Source organism: Mangifera indica, chromosome 11, assembly GCF_011075055.1.
Source record: "Mangifera indica cultivar Alphonso chromosome 11, CATAS_Mindica_2.1, whole genome shotgun sequence".
Classification (NCBI taxonomy): Eukaryota; Viridiplantae; Streptophyta; class Magnoliopsida; order Sapindales; family Anacardiaceae; genus Mangifera; species Mangifera indica.
Window position 1 is genome coordinate 5707623 of NC_058147.1, and position 17791 is coordinate 5725413.

General features: G+C 34.3%; 3 protein-coding genes across 3 annotated transcripts; 1 reads left to right on the plus strand and 2 right to left on the minus strand.

Moving 5' to 3' along the window:
• The first annotated feature begins 1316 nt into the window (after positions 1-1316).
• Positions 1317-2972, plus strand: LOC123229980 (E3 ubiquitin-protein ligase RZF1). Its single transcript, XM_044656051.1, has 2 exons — positions 1317-2623; positions 2756-2972. The coding sequence occupies exons 1-2, from the start codon at positions 1645-1647 to the stop codon at positions 2791-2793; spliced, it is 1017 nt and encodes a 338-aa protein (XP_044511986.1). The 5' UTR covers positions 1317-1644; the 3' UTR covers positions 2794-2972.
• Positions 2973-3170: 198 nt separating this feature from the next.
• LOC123229981 (prolyl-tRNA synthetase associated domain-containing protein 1) lies at positions 3171-8600 on the minus strand. Its single transcript, XM_044656052.1, has 12 exons — positions 8409-8600; positions 7524-7583; positions 7374-7427; positions 7189-7249; positions 6963-7039; positions 5967-6016; positions 5595-5677; positions 5125-5195; positions 4865-5021; positions 3872-4014; positions 3696-3794; positions 3171-3518 (listed from the first exon to the last, which is right to left on the minus strand). Exons 1-12 carry the CDS (start codon positions 8445-8447, stop codon positions 3453-3455), a joined length of 960 nt encoding a protein of 319 aa, XP_044511987.1. The 5' UTR covers positions 8448-8600; the 3' UTR covers positions 3171-3452.
• A 5393-nt stretch (positions 8601-13993) lies between these two features.
• LOC123230106 (ethylene-responsive transcription factor ERF014-like) lies at positions 13994-15209 on the minus strand. Its single transcript, XM_044656227.1, has one exon. The coding sequence runs from the start codon at positions 15005-15007 to the stop codon at positions 14339-14341; it is 669 nt and encodes a 222-aa protein (XP_044512162.1). The 5' UTR covers positions 15008-15209; the 3' UTR covers positions 13994-14338.
• Positions 15210-17791: the final 2582 nt, after the last annotated feature.

A 17791-nucleotide genomic window follows, 5' to 3' on the forward strand; every position in this document is an offset into this window, starting at 1 on the left:
AAACTATATAAAAAAATAAAACCCTTCTTCTGGCTGGTGGGATGAAAAATGTTGATAATTTCTCGGAATCGTAAATCCTTTCAGCCTGCACATGAAGTAGTTAGACATGTTGGCTAATGCAGTGGTAACCTTTTTGTTACAATTATTGAACTTCAACTTGTATATACTTTTTGCTTCTCCTTATTAATTAGTTGTTGGAGAATCGGTGTAACAATTTTTGATAACCAGAGATCTTGTTTGTATTTGAATTGGCAAACCCAAAGTATAATGATTAGATACTTGATCATTATATCAAACAAGTTAAGGTTTTAGAAATATGGTAAAAATTTAAACTCAAAATTTTGAATGAGAAATAATGGAAGATGAATGCCTTTGTTTCTCTTTTTAAACCATACGCTCCGGTAATGTAAAGATAATGAAGGATCATGGCGAGCCGGGGGAGACCTAAAGAAAAAAATACAATGAATATAGGCTAGCTTTCGTTTTAGCCCTTTGCAAATTACAATTTTTTAAGACTAGACCTGGCCCTCGGGGTCTCAAAGTCTAAACCTGAGTTGGGCCTGCAATCCAGCCCTTCATATGAGAAATGACGGCCCATATAACCCAAATAGAAGTCATGTCATCTGTATATGGAAATTCCAGGGTAAATTCAGTAACTAATGCCAGGCCTTAAAATAAGCAACGAGTTGCTACCTTGGTCTACTTTTAGAACAGGCACAATGATCAAATTTGATGGGCCTCTACTTATTTAACATTTTTGGGTTCAAATAGACACCTTGGTGGCTTGGTCTACTTTTACTACACCACCCACATTGCCACAAGTCAAGGTTGGTGAGTGTGAGAGAGCTTGGTAGACACGGTGCATGGGCGTATTAGGATGAGTGTGCATAATTGTTGGTTTTGTGATGCCTTATTGTTTGTTGGGGGCATTTCAACAATTGATAATAGAAAAGAGAGAAGGGATTAGACTGTCTTTACGCAACTTAGTCTAGAGTTAAAATCACTCTCTTAATAAGTTTACGATATGACAAAACTAATAACTCTAAACTATAATGTGAACACATGCAAAACTGATAATCGAGAATGCAATATCCTACTGTTGTGCGAACAGGTAAATAAGTTAGTCGATGACAACATACAACTGCACCTGGTTTGGATTTCTAAAGCAAGAAAGCACATTTTCTGTTTGATACTGAATCTTTCTCAATTTGCTGACTAAATTATTTGATAAAAGATGGAGTAATCATGTAATAGTGCGTTTCTTCTCTTGAAAAGCAGAAAGGGGCAAGCATTTTGGTTCAAACTGAAGATGCTAACGTCTCTTCCCGGGAAAGTTAACCATGGCATGCATAACACATTATCTCACTATTTGCATTTTCAACCCACAACACAAACCTATCAAACCACCAAACTTCACTCATTCTTTCCCTAACTTAGACGACAGGCTGTGTGAAGAAATAGCCTGCAAAATTATATGCACTCAAAAGACAGAATAGCTTTCTGCAATCCCAGAAAGCCATACTTTTCTGCATTCATATCTCTCCATCTTTCACCTCCACAAAATTGTATATAAATGGATACGTACCTCTGATTTCTTCTTCACATACATTTTCTCCCAACAGTAAACACAAACAAAACCAAGCCATGTCTTTGAGCCCTCCTAGAGAGAGAACCCAAGGTGCCAATGAACCCATCAACAACAACGACAACAATGGCATTGCCAACAGAAACTTCCAGCTCTACTGGTGCTACCGATGCCATACAGCTGTCAGGATTTCATCTTCCGCAAACCCTTCAGAAATCATCTGCCCTCGATGCTTCGGCCAATTTGTTCAAGAGCTTGAAGTCACTAGACCGAGGCTTTTTGTCGATTTCACTGCTTTTGATCCTTCTCCAGAAGCCCGTTTACTTGAAGCTCTCTCCATCATACTCGACCCTCCCATCAGGCTGTTCAATCGCACTCCTTCTGAAACCCAAGACCCCTCTCGCCGCCGTCCTTGGTTCCGTCGCCCAAGAAACAACATTAACATTGAACCGGAACCTTCTACGCCTCGGCCTCGGACTTGGATTGTGCTTCGACCAGTGGGACCTTCGAATCCTATTGAACCAATCATGCGTCCGCCAAACCTTGGCCCTCCTGGGGTTAATCCGAGGGACTACTTTTTCGGGCCAGAGCTGAACCAACTAATAGAAGAGTTGACACAAAATGATCGTCCGGGTCCACCTCCGGTACCGGATGCTGCCATCGATGCAATACCAACGGTGAAAATAACGGAAACTCATTTGAAGAATGAGCCAAACTGTCCGGTTTGTAAAGAGGAGTTCAAGGTAGATGGAGATGCAAGAGAATTGCCTTGTAAACATATATACCATAGTGAATGCATTGTTCCTTGGTTAAGGTTGCATAATTCTTGCCCTGTGTGTCGAAATGAAGTGCCCATTGCTTCTGATTCTAATATTGATACGAGTGGACAGGATGATGAGTGTAGCGAGGATCATGAAGAAGAGGGTCGAAGAAGAAGGTGTTGGAGGTTGAGGCAATTGGCTTGCCTGTGGCCTTTCAGAGCAAGGTATGGAAGAATACATCCGCGGCCTGATATTGCTGGCAACTCCCAAGGACAAGGTAGGAGAGAAATTTGAATAAATTGTTGTTCTGTCATTAATACTTGTATCATAGTACTGTAAATTTATGGTTTCAATATGATTTCTGGATTTCTCTTAATGTTAATGCTATTGAAGTTATGTTGAATTTCAGAGGTTGGCACAAGTTCATGTCATTGCAATATTCTATAGCTCTTGTCTGCAGCTCTTCTTGCTAGAAGCAAGAGAATATCAACTTCATACGACTAAAAAGTTAGGATCTTATGTGAAATTTGAACTAATTATGGAGAGGGGACTCCTATTTAGCCCTCGTGCTCTTATGTGTGTTTTTAATTTTATTATCAATTTAAGAACAGTTGAGCAATTGACCATCAAAGCCTTTATCACAGTCACACTATAAAAGAAATTATTTCTATCAAACTAATCAATATTTTCCAGGAGATGCATCCCTGTGTTACAACTGTAGCATTAGCTAAAATTTTAATAATTGAATTAAAACAGTTATATACAGTGACTAACCAATTCTGCTGTGAAGTTGGATGCGGTAAACAGTGCAAAAGCCCAAGAAAGAACCAGCAAAGGATCATGATTTTTTTTGTAACCAAGGTTTGAAAGATTTTAACAAGGGGAAAATCTTAAAGCCAGTTTAATATGAGTATACATCTATCACATGTTTTGCACCAATATAACTCATAAAAATAAAAGTTTAACATTGAACATTTCTTTCCTTTAGCTTTTTGAGTTTGCGGAGGAAAAGTAGGAGGAAGTTAAGGGGAAAGTGGCTGAGGAGGTCCATCTAGAACCAGCACACAAATGCTTGAGTTACTCTGTATTAGCCATGTTCTCGATCATTATCTCGGTACTGAAGCCCTACCAGCGTGAAACCCTTGTGTATATGCTGTGTTCTTGAATATTGTCTGCAATAAAGGATTCCCAAACCAGATGATCAAATGAAAATTGTTTATAATACATGTATTAACTCCGACCAAATATATATCTAGACATGAACTATGTTAAACTGTTGAGACACTCAAGTTTTGCCTTTTGGGGAAGAATTTAAACATTAAGAAAGATCAGTTTCTTGGAATACTCACAGCAAGGTTCTTGAACTCTGAGAAACAGCATTTTGTTAATCTGTTAGCAATCTCGGTTCCAAGCTCTTCTCCATGTTCTTTGATACTGTCATCCTTGGTCTGTATCATCCAATTACAAGGTTATCCAAAAATTACTAATTAGGTTAGGAAAGAAAAGAGTGTAATATCCTACATACTTCTGAAAGAATTTGTGCTGATATTTTATCTAGAATCTCTTCCACAAATTTCTCAGCATCTGTGAACGAGCTTGAAGTATTTACTGCATTGGCTGACTTGTCCTTGATATTCTGAACATTTTTGGCTGGCTTTGCAGCTTTCTCTGCACCAATAAAAGTAAAGAGGGATACACACAGTTTCAGCAGCTCAGCTAATGCAGATTAGAATTGCAACTGTTTCACTTTTGCCAGAAAACTTACTTAATCCAAGCTTCATTCTTATACTAACAACAAAACAAATTCTTGTACAAGAAATTCACTTATTATTCTGATGGATCCATTAACATCAAAATCACCACCTAAGAAAATCAGATTACTCCAATGTCTTTCCAGCACCAAAATTTTATTGATTAAATATGAACCGGCTAAATCCCGTGGTGACTAATGTTTTACCACCACAGGGAAAAAGCACACAAAAGCAAGGGAGGCAGGTGGCTCAAAACAAGAGTGGATCACTTCGGAAAAAAGGCCTATGCAGCTAAAGAAGATTCAAGTGGTTAGAGGGGAAAAGGGATAAATAGGGGAACAGGGAACTAGAGGCTGGGGAAAAGGGGAAGAATATTGTTTTTGGGTTTTGGGCAGCTTTTGGCTTTAAGGGAGGTCTCTGGCTCCTTCAATTGTCAAAGGGGGAAAGAGATTTAAAAGAAAAAAAGGAACTACAGGCTGAAAAGGAGGGAAGAATATTGTTTTGGGGGTTTTGGATTTGGACAGCCTTTGGCTGAAAGGGAGGTCTTCAACTCCTTAAATTTCCGCAATTTCCAGTTGTTGACCGGTTTTGGGTAGTTGAATACGCTGATTGTAGTAGTGATTGTGTATCTCGTTTTCTTGCTCAGTAAGAGAAACAAAATCATATTTATACTCCTCACTCCTATTTTGTGTGTTGCTTGTGGTTTTGGATTGTGTTTTGCTGTGTTTAGGTGAGAATTGCAGGAGGTTCACATCATAACAACATACCTGCCACTGGCTTGGAGTTACTACTGGCAGTGACATTGTTCCCACCAGTATTCTGCAAAGAAGCTGTCTTTTCAGGATGATCTGGCAGAATCGTAGATCCAGAAGGAACAAAAGCAGCCAGATCAGGAGGTTGATCTTTCCCCACTGTGGGGTTAGCCTACAAGAAATATTATAATGATATTCAAATCGATTGATATTCAAATAGATAACTTGTTAAGAACTATATGGAAAATAGACAATAAAGTTCAATTCAAAATTACCTCTAGGTCAACGTATGCTGGGTCTCTGCCAATTGATTTAAGGAACTTGTCCAGATCATTTGCATTAAGAGCTGGTAACAAAAATAAAAAATGAAATATCAGAAGTTACCCTACAAACTAGAATTTAGAATTCATTAAGATAGCCCCTTACTATGTAAGCAAGTCTAGTACAATAACTACTACAAGAGAGCATTGCTATGTCTTATACAATGAATCAGATGATCTAAAAGCACATGCTGGGTACAGTAAGAACCCTTCATGAGTAAGGAAATTCCATCATCCAACACTTTTCACATCTATGTGAAAACACGTACTTGACCCACCAAATTTGTTAATCTTATTTACAATTTTTTTTACTAATATAGATTCAAACCTTTGGCTTATATTATAACGTTTTCTTATTATATGCAATTTTTTAGCTCTCTGAAAAAAAATTGTTAATATAAAATCCTTAAACACTTTACACTTACAGATTGACATGTCATTTGACAGAGGGTGGAAGAAGCATCGTTCCTGAGTTTTGAATCCCTTATCCAACAACAGTCCGACATCTCTTTGCACAAGAAAATTACAGGATATATTAGGTATACACTTAAGAATATGCCTTACTTTGATTGCATGGTTTAATTAAACAGAAAAGTAAATAGCATAAAATGCCTTTTCTGAGAAAAGACATTTCATTTATAGCCAACCAAAAAGGAACATCTAGGTATATTTCCTTAATATTAAATAAATAACTCTAAATTTAAGGAAAGATAGCAGTATTTATTTTTTATTAAACTAAAAATAAAAAATAGAAAAAGGTAAAATTCAAACCATGTCAATGAAAGTTAAAAGCATACCGTGCTGATTCATTAAGCAGTGAGAATGGAGTAACACATCCTAGTGGCACCTTGAATAGTATGGAAAACATGCAACAACATCAGACAACGATCATATCCATGGGTCCATAATTTTACATTTCATAACAAAAACAGTTGTATTTCCCAAGCATATTGTTTTTGGTAAGAAACATGAAATGTCCCCAAGTTGAATGAAACAGGATATTTCCTCAAGTCGAGTGAAACACTTTCTCTTAATAAAATAATCTGATTCAATGTAATGCAGAGGAAAGCTCCTAGTCCACTGTAATACCACTACAATAAATCTGTCTACTGTTCATAGATTTGGCACTCATTGGAGTTGTTCTCAAATTCACTTCATTAGGCCACATGGAGTTTATGTGACGTGTAAAGTTTCAGTTGAGTAGCAGTTGATCAGTTACTAATGTAGTTGTTCAAATTATTTTTTAAGAGTTAACATGAATTAATTTAAGTGGTGTGTATTAGCAGTAATTGAATCATATTGTGTCAGCCATGCTAAACTCATATTTAATGAAGACAATGAAAGTAGTCATGTAAAATTTATCCATTATCTATCTTCTAACTGGAGGGTGAGTCTCTATAATTAACATTTTTTCCTCCTAAACTGATCCATTTTAGTTTCTTACAAATAGGAATGTATGACAAACATAAGATGATGGCTTTCCAAAGATAGTATTATATATCATGAAAGTAGCAATTTAAAGTTGATTATCAGGAGAAAAATAACCAAGCTGACAACATCTCTACTTGCCATAATGTTGATTTGGTTCAGTGTACAGTTGGAACAACCAGATAACTATAACAAAACAAACCAAACAAGGTCAATTTGGCTTGGTATTACTTAGTTTGCTTGCACAACCGTTTTAGTAGTAAAAAGAATAGGCCTATAAATGAATTCCCTAAAAGAAGGTTGAAAAAAATATATAAAATAATGGTACCTAAGCTAGGGGAGTGTTATCAAAGACATCTACCAACCTGAAGTATTTCGGGCAATGCCTCTTCAGAAGCCATCCTCAGACCTCCCTTTCCCAGACCAAGTCTTTGAGACAAAACTGTTCAGATGTGGAACCACAGAGAATTCTCATTAAAACCATGAATTATTATCATGAGCAGAAACCAATCACAAGGCAGCACAAATATGTATGTGTAATCCTTTGGCACCTCAACATGCTCATTTATGCTTGATACTGTCATGCTATACCTTTCATGTCAATTTTTGTATCAGCCAGAGCAGAGATGATATAGTACCTATGTTTCTTGTCCTACAAATACAAATATCTGATATGACTGAGTTATATATATAATAGAGCAGAAAAATAGGAAGATTAATAGCTAGAATAATATGCAGTTAAAACTATTGTATCAGCGTCGAGTATTATATCATACCTTCAAGAACAAATTTTTACTGAGTCCACCTCCCATACTCCCAACATATTTTGCCTGAAAGTAAAGAAATATCTTGCTTCAGATCTATGACAATGTGACATGTGCATGAGTTAGAAGAGATATAATCCGAATTCCTGTTTCTCCTGTTACCTGAGCTTCAGCTGTCATCACAACAGGATGTTCATACTTGGAAAATTCAATTTGAAGATCCTATAATATCCAATATAAACATTAGGACCAGAAAATAAAAGATACTATATAAGCCTCCTGGATAATCAATCAAGAGGACTCCAAAGAGGAATGCATGTGAACACAGAAATGACAAATTGACCATTCAAGCAAACATTACCATTTTCTAATAAAAACCCACTTTAACAGTTCTTCAAATATTCATAAAAATAAAACCGATGCCACATGCCAATTACCAAATTTATATAAAAACGAAAGTTTGGCTTCTTAATTTACAAGAGAAAGTAATCTCAACTTCAGTTGTCCACAAGTTCTTAATGTTAATGGGTGAAAAGGATTAAGTCAAGGCTACATGCAGAAAAACACGAACATAATTTAGCACTTTCTGAGTGAACCCATTAAGTAGAAAGAAAATTGGGTAGCAACAAGAACATAATCAAGACATCAATTATGCAAATACTGCAAGCAAATGCAACTTACATTCAGTACCAGCATTCTTCACAATATCAATCGTCAACAAAATCATGTTCAAATGGACGACTCAGTAAATACACCAGCACCCAAAAAAAAAAAAAATGATAAATAATAAAAGAAAATAATCACAGCTGCACAGGTTACCAGGTTAAACGATTAACAAAACTGTTTTATGTGCAATAATTCACCAAACAGTTAATTACACAAAAATAACGGAAGCTAAAACAGCATAGCTCAACCCAACAAAATTTTTATTATTCTAAACGATGAACAACGGAAAATTGATATAAAAGCGAACCCCAATCAAGTTTGGCTCAGAAGCATTCCAATATGATTAAATATTAAAATGGGTAATGATATAAAAGAGATAACCTGTAAGCGAGCAAGCAACTGTTCCTTCGAATAACCCATCAGTAGATCTTAGATCGGAGCAAAAACCAGAGAGCGTCTGAAGTTTAAGTTAGAGTAAACTACCAAAACGGCCAACGAAAATTGCCTGGTCCTGCAATTGATGACTAGCATCCGCGCCGACGAAACTCGTTGGGTTTTCAGGTTAGTGCATTTAGGCCCCTTGATTGGACTTGGGCATTCCAACTTGTTAAATTGGGGCTCAATTTTTAGCCCACAACAAAAAAAAAAAATCATCTTAAAATAATAATTAGAGAATTTTTTAAAATAGTATTAATAAATAGGGAGAATAATATTTCCCGCCTTTCTTTATATCTTTTTTTTTTTCTTCCTTCTTACCACTTTTTTTTTTAATTCTTTAATTTTTTTCTTTCTTTCCCTCTCATCTCTCACAGTAATCCGATTATCACGAAGACAATACTACATGTGTTTTTTTAATACACAAATAAATAAACATATATATATATATATCATTATGTGATTAGATATTATTTTATTTTTAATTTAAAATTATTATGTGTATATTTATATATTCAAATAAATATGTATAATTTTATTATATCATAAATAAGAGTAAAGTCCAAAGATTTCAATCTTTTATTTGTCAATAAACTTATGTGAAATACAAGTAATTTTACAAAACTACACTTGAAACAAAACTTAGTTCATCCAACTCAAATTTTTTATTATAGGTCGGTGTATTGTTTCCTATTATCACTGATTTAAAAAATATATATATATTTACACAAACTATTAATTCTGTATTTTTTAATAAACCAAAAAGGCTAAATGACTATATCTTACCCTGGCTTTGATAAAGGATGATTTTCTATCTTTAAGTTCGAACGTTTGGTAGTTAAAATATATTTTTAATATATAATAAGGTTAATATCAATTGTACTCTTGATAATAATAACAAATCACATATTTACCTTAAGAAATTCACATTTTTCTTTTTTCTTTCTTCTACTCAACTTTTACCTCTCATTTGCTCCACTGATTGTGTGCTTTTTACCAATATGATTTCCATCCAGCAAATCCATGACAAGAAATGCCCCTAAAAAAAGACAAGCAGAAATCTATCTAGCCAGAGATGGTATCAGGTTGCAAGTGAAAGCATGGTGGTGTTAATAGTTAGCTTGATCACAAAAGGTCCAAACAAGGGTCTTCATCCGGCCTTTATTAAAAAAAGTTCGGGCGAACATGCATTTTCAGAAGTGTTGGGATAGTTGAGGAGATAGGATTGGATTCAGAATTAGAATTGACTTTACATCATTTAAAATGAAATAAGCTTCAAGGTCTTGATTTCAGTTAGAATCTTCATAGGGAATTAGAACCCAACTATCCCATGGTTTTGATTTGACTATCATTAGGTGATAGGAAACCATGTCTTAGGACAAATGGAGAGCATTATGTTTGATAAAGACACTAGTCTACCCCTTACAACAAAATGAAAGAAATTAGGCATTAAATTGAGGTTTAGCAATGCTTATAAGTCATCACTTAGGACAACAAGACTCCAATTCGTCAGTTGACTGAAAATAAGTTCTTTTGACTTTGGAGTTTTGTCTATACAAATGAAGTGAATCAACCTATATTAAGTAAGGCGGAAGTAACTATTTGAACTACTGAATTGTGAGAAGAGCAATAATAAGATAGAAAACACAACAATCAAAACTTTGGTTAAGACCCACTTAGTTTAAATGAAAGATCTTTCTCTTTAATCTTTACTCCAACTTGGGAGTTTGAACCACCACTAGTCCAAGTGTTGCATCAATAAAATGACGATGCATGTTTCTTAAGCTACATGGTTAGTGCATGTCAGGGCTTAGAAATGGTTAGGAAGGGCCGACGACATGACACTTGGTTTCTCTCATAGGTGGCTGCAAGATGTGTCACGAGCATCTTGCCTTCTTCTCTTTTTGGTCCAGGCACAACAAGAAGCTCGATCATTGGTGGTTGGGCAATGATGGGTTTTGGAGTCCGGATTGATTTTGGCAACAACAACGAGTGGTGATAGGTTTTGAGGGTGGTATAGAATTTTGCAGTTTGTGAGTGACAACATGTAATGGGATGTTTAATGGGTTTTTAGGGTTTGGGATGTTGTTACGACCTTATTGTAGGTGATACCTGAAAGTAATGCACAATATTAAAAATGTTAGAAGTTAAAAGGCTAATCAATTACAACACAAAGATGACAACAATAATAGCTACATTATTTTGAAGAATATAATTTTTTATGAGATAAATTATTATTTAACTTCAATAAAAATACAAAGTATTTTGTTTTTTAAATAACTTTGTAAGAAATTTTATAAGATGGTAAGATAACGAACCTTTTAAAGGGTGAAAAATTGTCATTTCATGAAAATGATATTTGCATAAGACCAAATTGAACCAAAATCCAAAAGGGATCAATAAAGTTTACTATACATTTTTTTAAAAGCAAGCATCCATGCATAAAATTTCCGTTCTTTTACTTCCTAAAATCCCATAACTTCAACATAAGCTAGATTTTAGTTCCTTAATTTTCTGGAGTAAAAGATTGAGTTTTCTTAAGAACCAAATCAATCCTATCTCTTCTCTTGAACTACCCTAAAACCCTTTTATATTTATTCTTTCAATCCATGTTCGTAGCTTTCCATTCCTAAACCAACCTTCTTTCTCTGTTTGTTTATGAGTTGATGTTGCCATATACATATATAAAAACATCAAAAGTGAAAGTCATGAGATTCTAATTGCGACAATTCAGTCCGCCGAGGTGGGGTTTTTTGTGTTACAGACGATGAAGGTTTTGATGAGCTAAAAAAAATCATAATTATGCAAATTACTTCTTGTCATGTTTTGTGTGAGGATGAGCATGATCGTTTTCTGTGAAATCCTTGAATCCGAAAGCAACAATGTTACGGTGAATTAATGTTTATGATTTTGAAGTGCTAATGGACAAAAGTAGAAAAGAGATGGATTTGCAAAAGACAAATAACAGGGTTTTGTGAAGTGATGGGATGGAAAAAATAATACTTAAGTTAGGCATAAGTTTTAATATGGTGTTAAAGTTGCATTTACAAAATTTGAACAACCTAAAATTGTATTTACGGTCAACTACTACTAAAATTTTTTGTTAGAGATTGGGATAAAATTGTTATTTCATTAATAATATTAAAAAAATAAAATTTATTATATTTTTCCTCAAATTTTAAAAACTAACAACTTTACCTCTGCATAAAGTTTTTTAACTTTAAAAAATCACAATTTTCCTCAAATTTTTTCTTTACCCCTCCAACCACCATCTCCAACATCGACGACCTCCCTTTTATACCCTGAATTATTGGTCAGTGCATAAAAAACGATCTAGAGCAAATCTCTTCATCAGAGATGAAGAGAAGAACTCGACAGATTTCTCTTCAATGAATCTCTTCGAAGGTATTTTCTGGCGATGTTTTTGTCCTCCAGACGAAGCATTGTCTAGACAATGACAAAGACATCCAAACAGTTTGGATTCATCTAATCTAGCTGAGCCGAAGATAGGGTAACAAGTTTCGTGGAGGTCGTTGATGGCCGAAGATGTTGCTAAAGATGAAAATTTTAACAAAAATTGGCTTATGAATAGGACTTTGAATTTTTAAAAGTTAGTAGATATTACTTTGTGATTACACTAGACTTTGGGTGGGAATTTTTAGCCCAAAATTTATTAACAAGCTCGATTAAATGTGTAATATTTCATTTTTAACTTTGATGATAAAAGAAGGGTGGGAAATAGTCTATTTCCTTGATAAATATTGTATATGGTTATAGTAATATAGTGTTTATAACAAATGAACAATATTACGCATACCTATTTTAGATATATAAACACGTAAATATTTATATGTATTATTATATGATTGAGTGTTATTTTATATTTAATTCAAAATCAACTAATCATATGATGATATATATAAAATATGTATCTAGTTATATACTTAAAATAAATAAACATAATTTTATTGATAACGAATCATGGTGCTTAAGGAAATAGGGTTTGTGATAATTGTGTAGAAAAACATTGTTAATTAAATATAATTAGAGCAAGCCAAGCCTGGATCATTGAAGTCATTATCAGTGCCTTCAATTTCAGCGGCACCCAATATTCCTCTTTATCTATATACCAAAAACAAGTGGCGTTCCCTATGACCGATCTAATTTTACTTCATAACATAAACTTGAATGCAAATAGATCCCAACACAGCATTTGATGCAACAGAAGTTTATTGGCAGTATTCCAATAAGAACAAATTTAGGGCAATTAAAATAGAGAAAAGTATGGACAGATTAATGGTTTGAAAACCATGTGACATGTTGTGAATTGTAACATCAAATTTGTCATTTAAGCAGAGTGGCATGTGCTAATATTCATCAGCAACTTCCATGGCTAAGTAGGGTCGTAATCCAATATGGGCCCAGCCACAGCATCTGGATGGGCTACTATTGAATGGGGTCTCATAGCCCAATCAAAACCACCTTCAAGAGGCCAAATTCAATGTAGAAGAAACAATGGAGGATGGGAACCCATCCCCATTACTTTCAGAGCACACCCGGCCAATTTTCTCTGCAAAAAACGACATGGCATGTGCAATCAAACGCTTCATACTCGAGGCTCGAGTTTGAGTTTAGTTCGGATAAATGTGAAACAAACCCTAGTTTTTGATAGTTAAATATTTTTTCAATTCAAATTCAAGTTTAAATTTTAAGGGTATTCGATTCGTTATGTTTGTGAATCTAAATAAATTTAATACAAATTAACTAAAAAGATATTGTTTTAATCAATATGTATCAAAACGATATTATTTTAGTTATTTTTGCTCTATTATATTATCAAGTTATGCTTAAAACTTAATTTGAGTTTAAACTCAAGCTAAACTCAACTTCTCTCAAACAAATCAAGTTTAAATACCTTTAAATCAAATCCGACAAATTCAATTCAAGTTTAAACTTAACTGCATTCAAATTACACCAAACTCGAACTTAAACGAATTTGTGTTTGACTTGACTTCAATCCAGGTTAGGCCAGCTACCGCTTTTGGCTTCAAAAATTTTGAGGAAACTTTAACCTTTACACAGATTTTGATACGAGCTTAAGATAATTTTATAGAAACTGTGACGAAAATATCTGCGAGGTTGAATGATCTTAGACAATCAACATTATTGACTACTGATGATCAGATGTTATGCTGCCTCATTTGTGAGAGAGAATAAATTTGGTTCATCGTTTCACGGGAGTTCTAGAGGAATCAGAAATCAGCATATATTTTATACATTAGGAAGCAGATCTTGTTTAGATTTTTGTGTTAGCAATAAACCATCTGAGTTACACTCGTCTTTTACGGCAACTCCAATATTAAAAAACACTGCAGCAAATGGTTTCAAGTTTCCACACCTCTGTGCTCTTTGTTCTAAGTCAGATAGGCATTTCTGATAACTTACAAAAAGAGGAAGACGACTGTGCAGAATCATTTGTCTGAAATGAAACAATGGCATTTATTATACACAAGAAATCTCACATCTCTATATGTAAAAACTTCAGAAGAGGTAATTGAAATAATTCTCCTTTTTATTACATTAAACACATTACAAACTTTGAATGATTGATACATGTAATATAATATGAAGAAACCCACATGAAATAGTCCAAAAAAAAAGTCTCATCTCCATGTGGGTTTCTTTTTTCTAATTACTCAAAGTCTTCAATACACTCCTTTTTTATATATATGAATATGAACTTAGGTCATTGTCAGTGATGTCTTCAAGCAAGAAACAACTGAACATAAAGAATGAATATCAGTAGAAAAAAATAAAGAAAAAAATACTAATGATATTTAGTTTGACTTGAATGGGATTGGCCAGTATTTGATCAGCTAGCAGAAGCTCCACAACCGAATATCTCCTTCTTCCAGAAAGTCATCGACAGTTGGGGGTAGATCAAACAATGAGACGCCACTTAACATTTGATCGACATACTTTGGTGATTGAATCCCATCAAAGTTGTACCATGGAAGCAGTTCCAACATGGAAATGGAGGGTTCATTGTAGGTCTGCTCGATAGATTGCAATAAAGATGCATCGTCGTCGAGGAGTTGATCAGAGGGTGAGAAGGACATTGATGGAGATGAGATTAAAGAGGAAGAAGAGGAGGAAGAAGAAGGAAGAGGGGGTGATATTGGTGGAGAGGAGTTGTCAACAAAACTATTTGCAGCGGCTGCAGCTACTCTTTGAATGGATTTAGGAGACATAACAGTATCAGGAATGTAATGAGAAGAAGTGATGGGAAAGTTAAGATTTGCGGAAGAGCCTTTCAGGCATAAAAGTGCAGCATCATAAGCTCTAGCTGCGGCTTCCGGTGTAGAATAAGAGCCCAACCATATTCTTGTCTTCTGATTTGGTGCTCTTATCTCTGACACCCAAGAACCCCAGCTTCTCATTCTCACTCCCTTGTACTTCTTCTTCTTGCTTGATGATGATGATGAAGTTGATGGCATTGCCTTTGATATCGGCTTCTCTTGGATCTTCTGCTCACCCTTCACCATTATTGTATAATATAAAGATCAACCAAGAGACTAATGTGAAAGACCAAAGTTGCAGAAAAAGGAGGTGAGGGAATATGTTTTATCAAAATTTTCTTTTTTCTTGCTTTGTTCTTGTGAGGAAAGTGGAGAGATAGGAGCGGAAGTTGGGGGGAGAGAAAGGTTGTATTTATAGTTATAGATGGGGAGGTTATTTAAAGAGAGGATCTTCAGTCAAGGAACAGTATGAATATGAAAATGGAAGACAGATATTTCAGGTTATTAAAAAGGAAAATTGTTGCTTCTCGCTTCCTTCTAAAATGACACAGTTCTCCAACAGCAGTAAAAACTATACAGCTAATTAGATCCCTTTATTTTAAGAAAAAACAAATATATATGAACAAAATTCATAAACAAAATCAGAGCACAAGAATCAAATATCAAAAATTACACTCAACCCACTTGCATATAAGAGAGCTGACCTAAGGGATGTCTCTGGTACTATTTTCAAATTACAGCTAGCCAGATTATGGGGAGACCAACTAATATATATGGTCAAAAACACCATAAATTGTTTAAACAAGATCACCCTTTCCCATTGGAGGAAATTGAGAGGTCTTGATTTTGCAATGTGACATGCTAAGACCAAGGTTGTTCTTAAAGTTGCACACAAAATAATTGTACTACTTTTTTGTTGAGCTAGTTAATTACACTAGGCCAACTTATAATACAGCTTCAAAGTGTAATTAAAGTTCCACTGTAACTTTTAAGGAAAAGGCAAAATGAATCTAGCATTTCTGGAACCCATATGCACCAATGAGCGACCAGCAAAGAAAACTTAATTAATTATAATTAAGTAGCTTGTCCTAGACTAATTTCCCTGACTTAAACAGCAAGTCACAGGACAACCCACCCCGGTTAACACCCAAGAAAGATACATTAAACAAATCGAACTCAGAAAAAAACGAAATAAGTGGCAAATCAGAGATTTCACCATCCGGGTTCATGTTATTTTTTCATTTTATCTCTATTTTGGGGTGACCTTATCTTATTTTATATTTACATGAATATTTAATGGAGTTGAAGGGAGAGAGGAGAGAAACATAGGATTCTTCCCATCGGCAACTTCCAGGATCTGCAGTCGATGGTTAGTAAATTGATTAAACTATTCGGTGTTGGCTTGGCTGTGATACACAAAAGAAATTAACTCAACGGCAACACACGCAGTCTAATAGTAAGCAGCTATAATTCATTTAGCCTATGTAAGCAAAACACCAGCTGTTGCTGCTCTGTCTCGCAGTTCTAAAACCGCGTTATGGGCCTCATGGAAAATCCGAATGCGTGTCTTTCTATCTTCCTTTCACTTTCTCTTACTGATATCAAACCTAAGAAATTATCATTAACTGTTCCTTTCGATGACCATTTTTCTGCATAGTTGCTTACGCCTGCATGACTTGACTTCTTCGCAATATCTATCTTTTCTTACTAAATTCGATGGGAATGTCTATGGTACGGCAAAAAGCCAAAAGCAGCCACTTCTTTTACTCTGGAAAATTTGCCAGCACATATGCTCATGCATGGTGCGCTGGTTGATCTAGTCTGAATTAATCGTTTGATTTCACACTTTGAAGAGCCTGAAAAGCCATTAATTTACAAGGGTTTTGTCAACTTTTCAGCACAAAACTATGCAAAGCCTATAGATGCTGGTGAAAGTACAAGATCAAACTAATTCTAGATAATAATAGTTAACCAAGTCTCCCATGGAAGAATCGTAAAAATTAATTTTTGTTTCACTAGGAGTAGAATGAAGAATTTCAGAAGCAATTCAACGGTCAATTTTTCTGTAACTTTTCCATAGCAGGTATGGGATTAAGATATGTGATAAGATGTCTGTCTGATTGTGACTGTGCATTCACACCTTCAACGTTTACCTTTAGATAAAATTTTCCCAATATTTATACTTTGCCGTCACTGCCATGCACAAAAACGTGCCATAATATTGTATTATGAGCTTCCAAGAACGCTCCTCTTCATCTGCTAAATTGTGAAGAAACAGCTGTAAGTTGATTATCTCGTTGGCGAGAACGCAATCAAACTAATGAAACTAAAATTAAAACCGTGTTTTTCACATTGAACTGAGTGATAATAAATAAATAATTAAAATAAAATTTTATCATACTAAAAATTAAAAATAAGCATAATAAAAAAAAATACCACATAAAAACCCTTTTAATATAAAGTGTAAAATCATGAAATCTTATTTAAATAAATCAACTCACTATATTCAAAATAATGATACACTATTTTTAGTCTATTAATAAGTACATAACTCTCTAAAACAATAAAATAAAACAATAACACTTCTATAGAAAAATATATAATATTATAATAAATTTAAAAGTTTATATCTCACGTTACAAGAATAAAAAACAAATCTTTACAATCCAAAATATAACATTAGATGTGTCTATAATACTGTCAAAATTTGAGAGTATTCCAACAATAAACGAAAGAGATGTTTTTCTAAATAATGTCTAAACAAAATTACACCACACAATTAGTCACGTTTCAATATACATAATTACTTGAAAAACAAAATATGATCTACAATGTTCAAAATGAAGAACGATAAATCTTATACCAGTAATCCAAAAATCAGAGTGATCGAACAGTAAAATTGAAAAAAAATGAAAATCTATTATAAATGTATACTAAAAAACTAAAACGATTTTTTTTTCTCTTCTCTCTTTTTGTATTTTGATTTTATTGAATTTTATTTACCTTAATTTATAAATATAATAGGTTGGA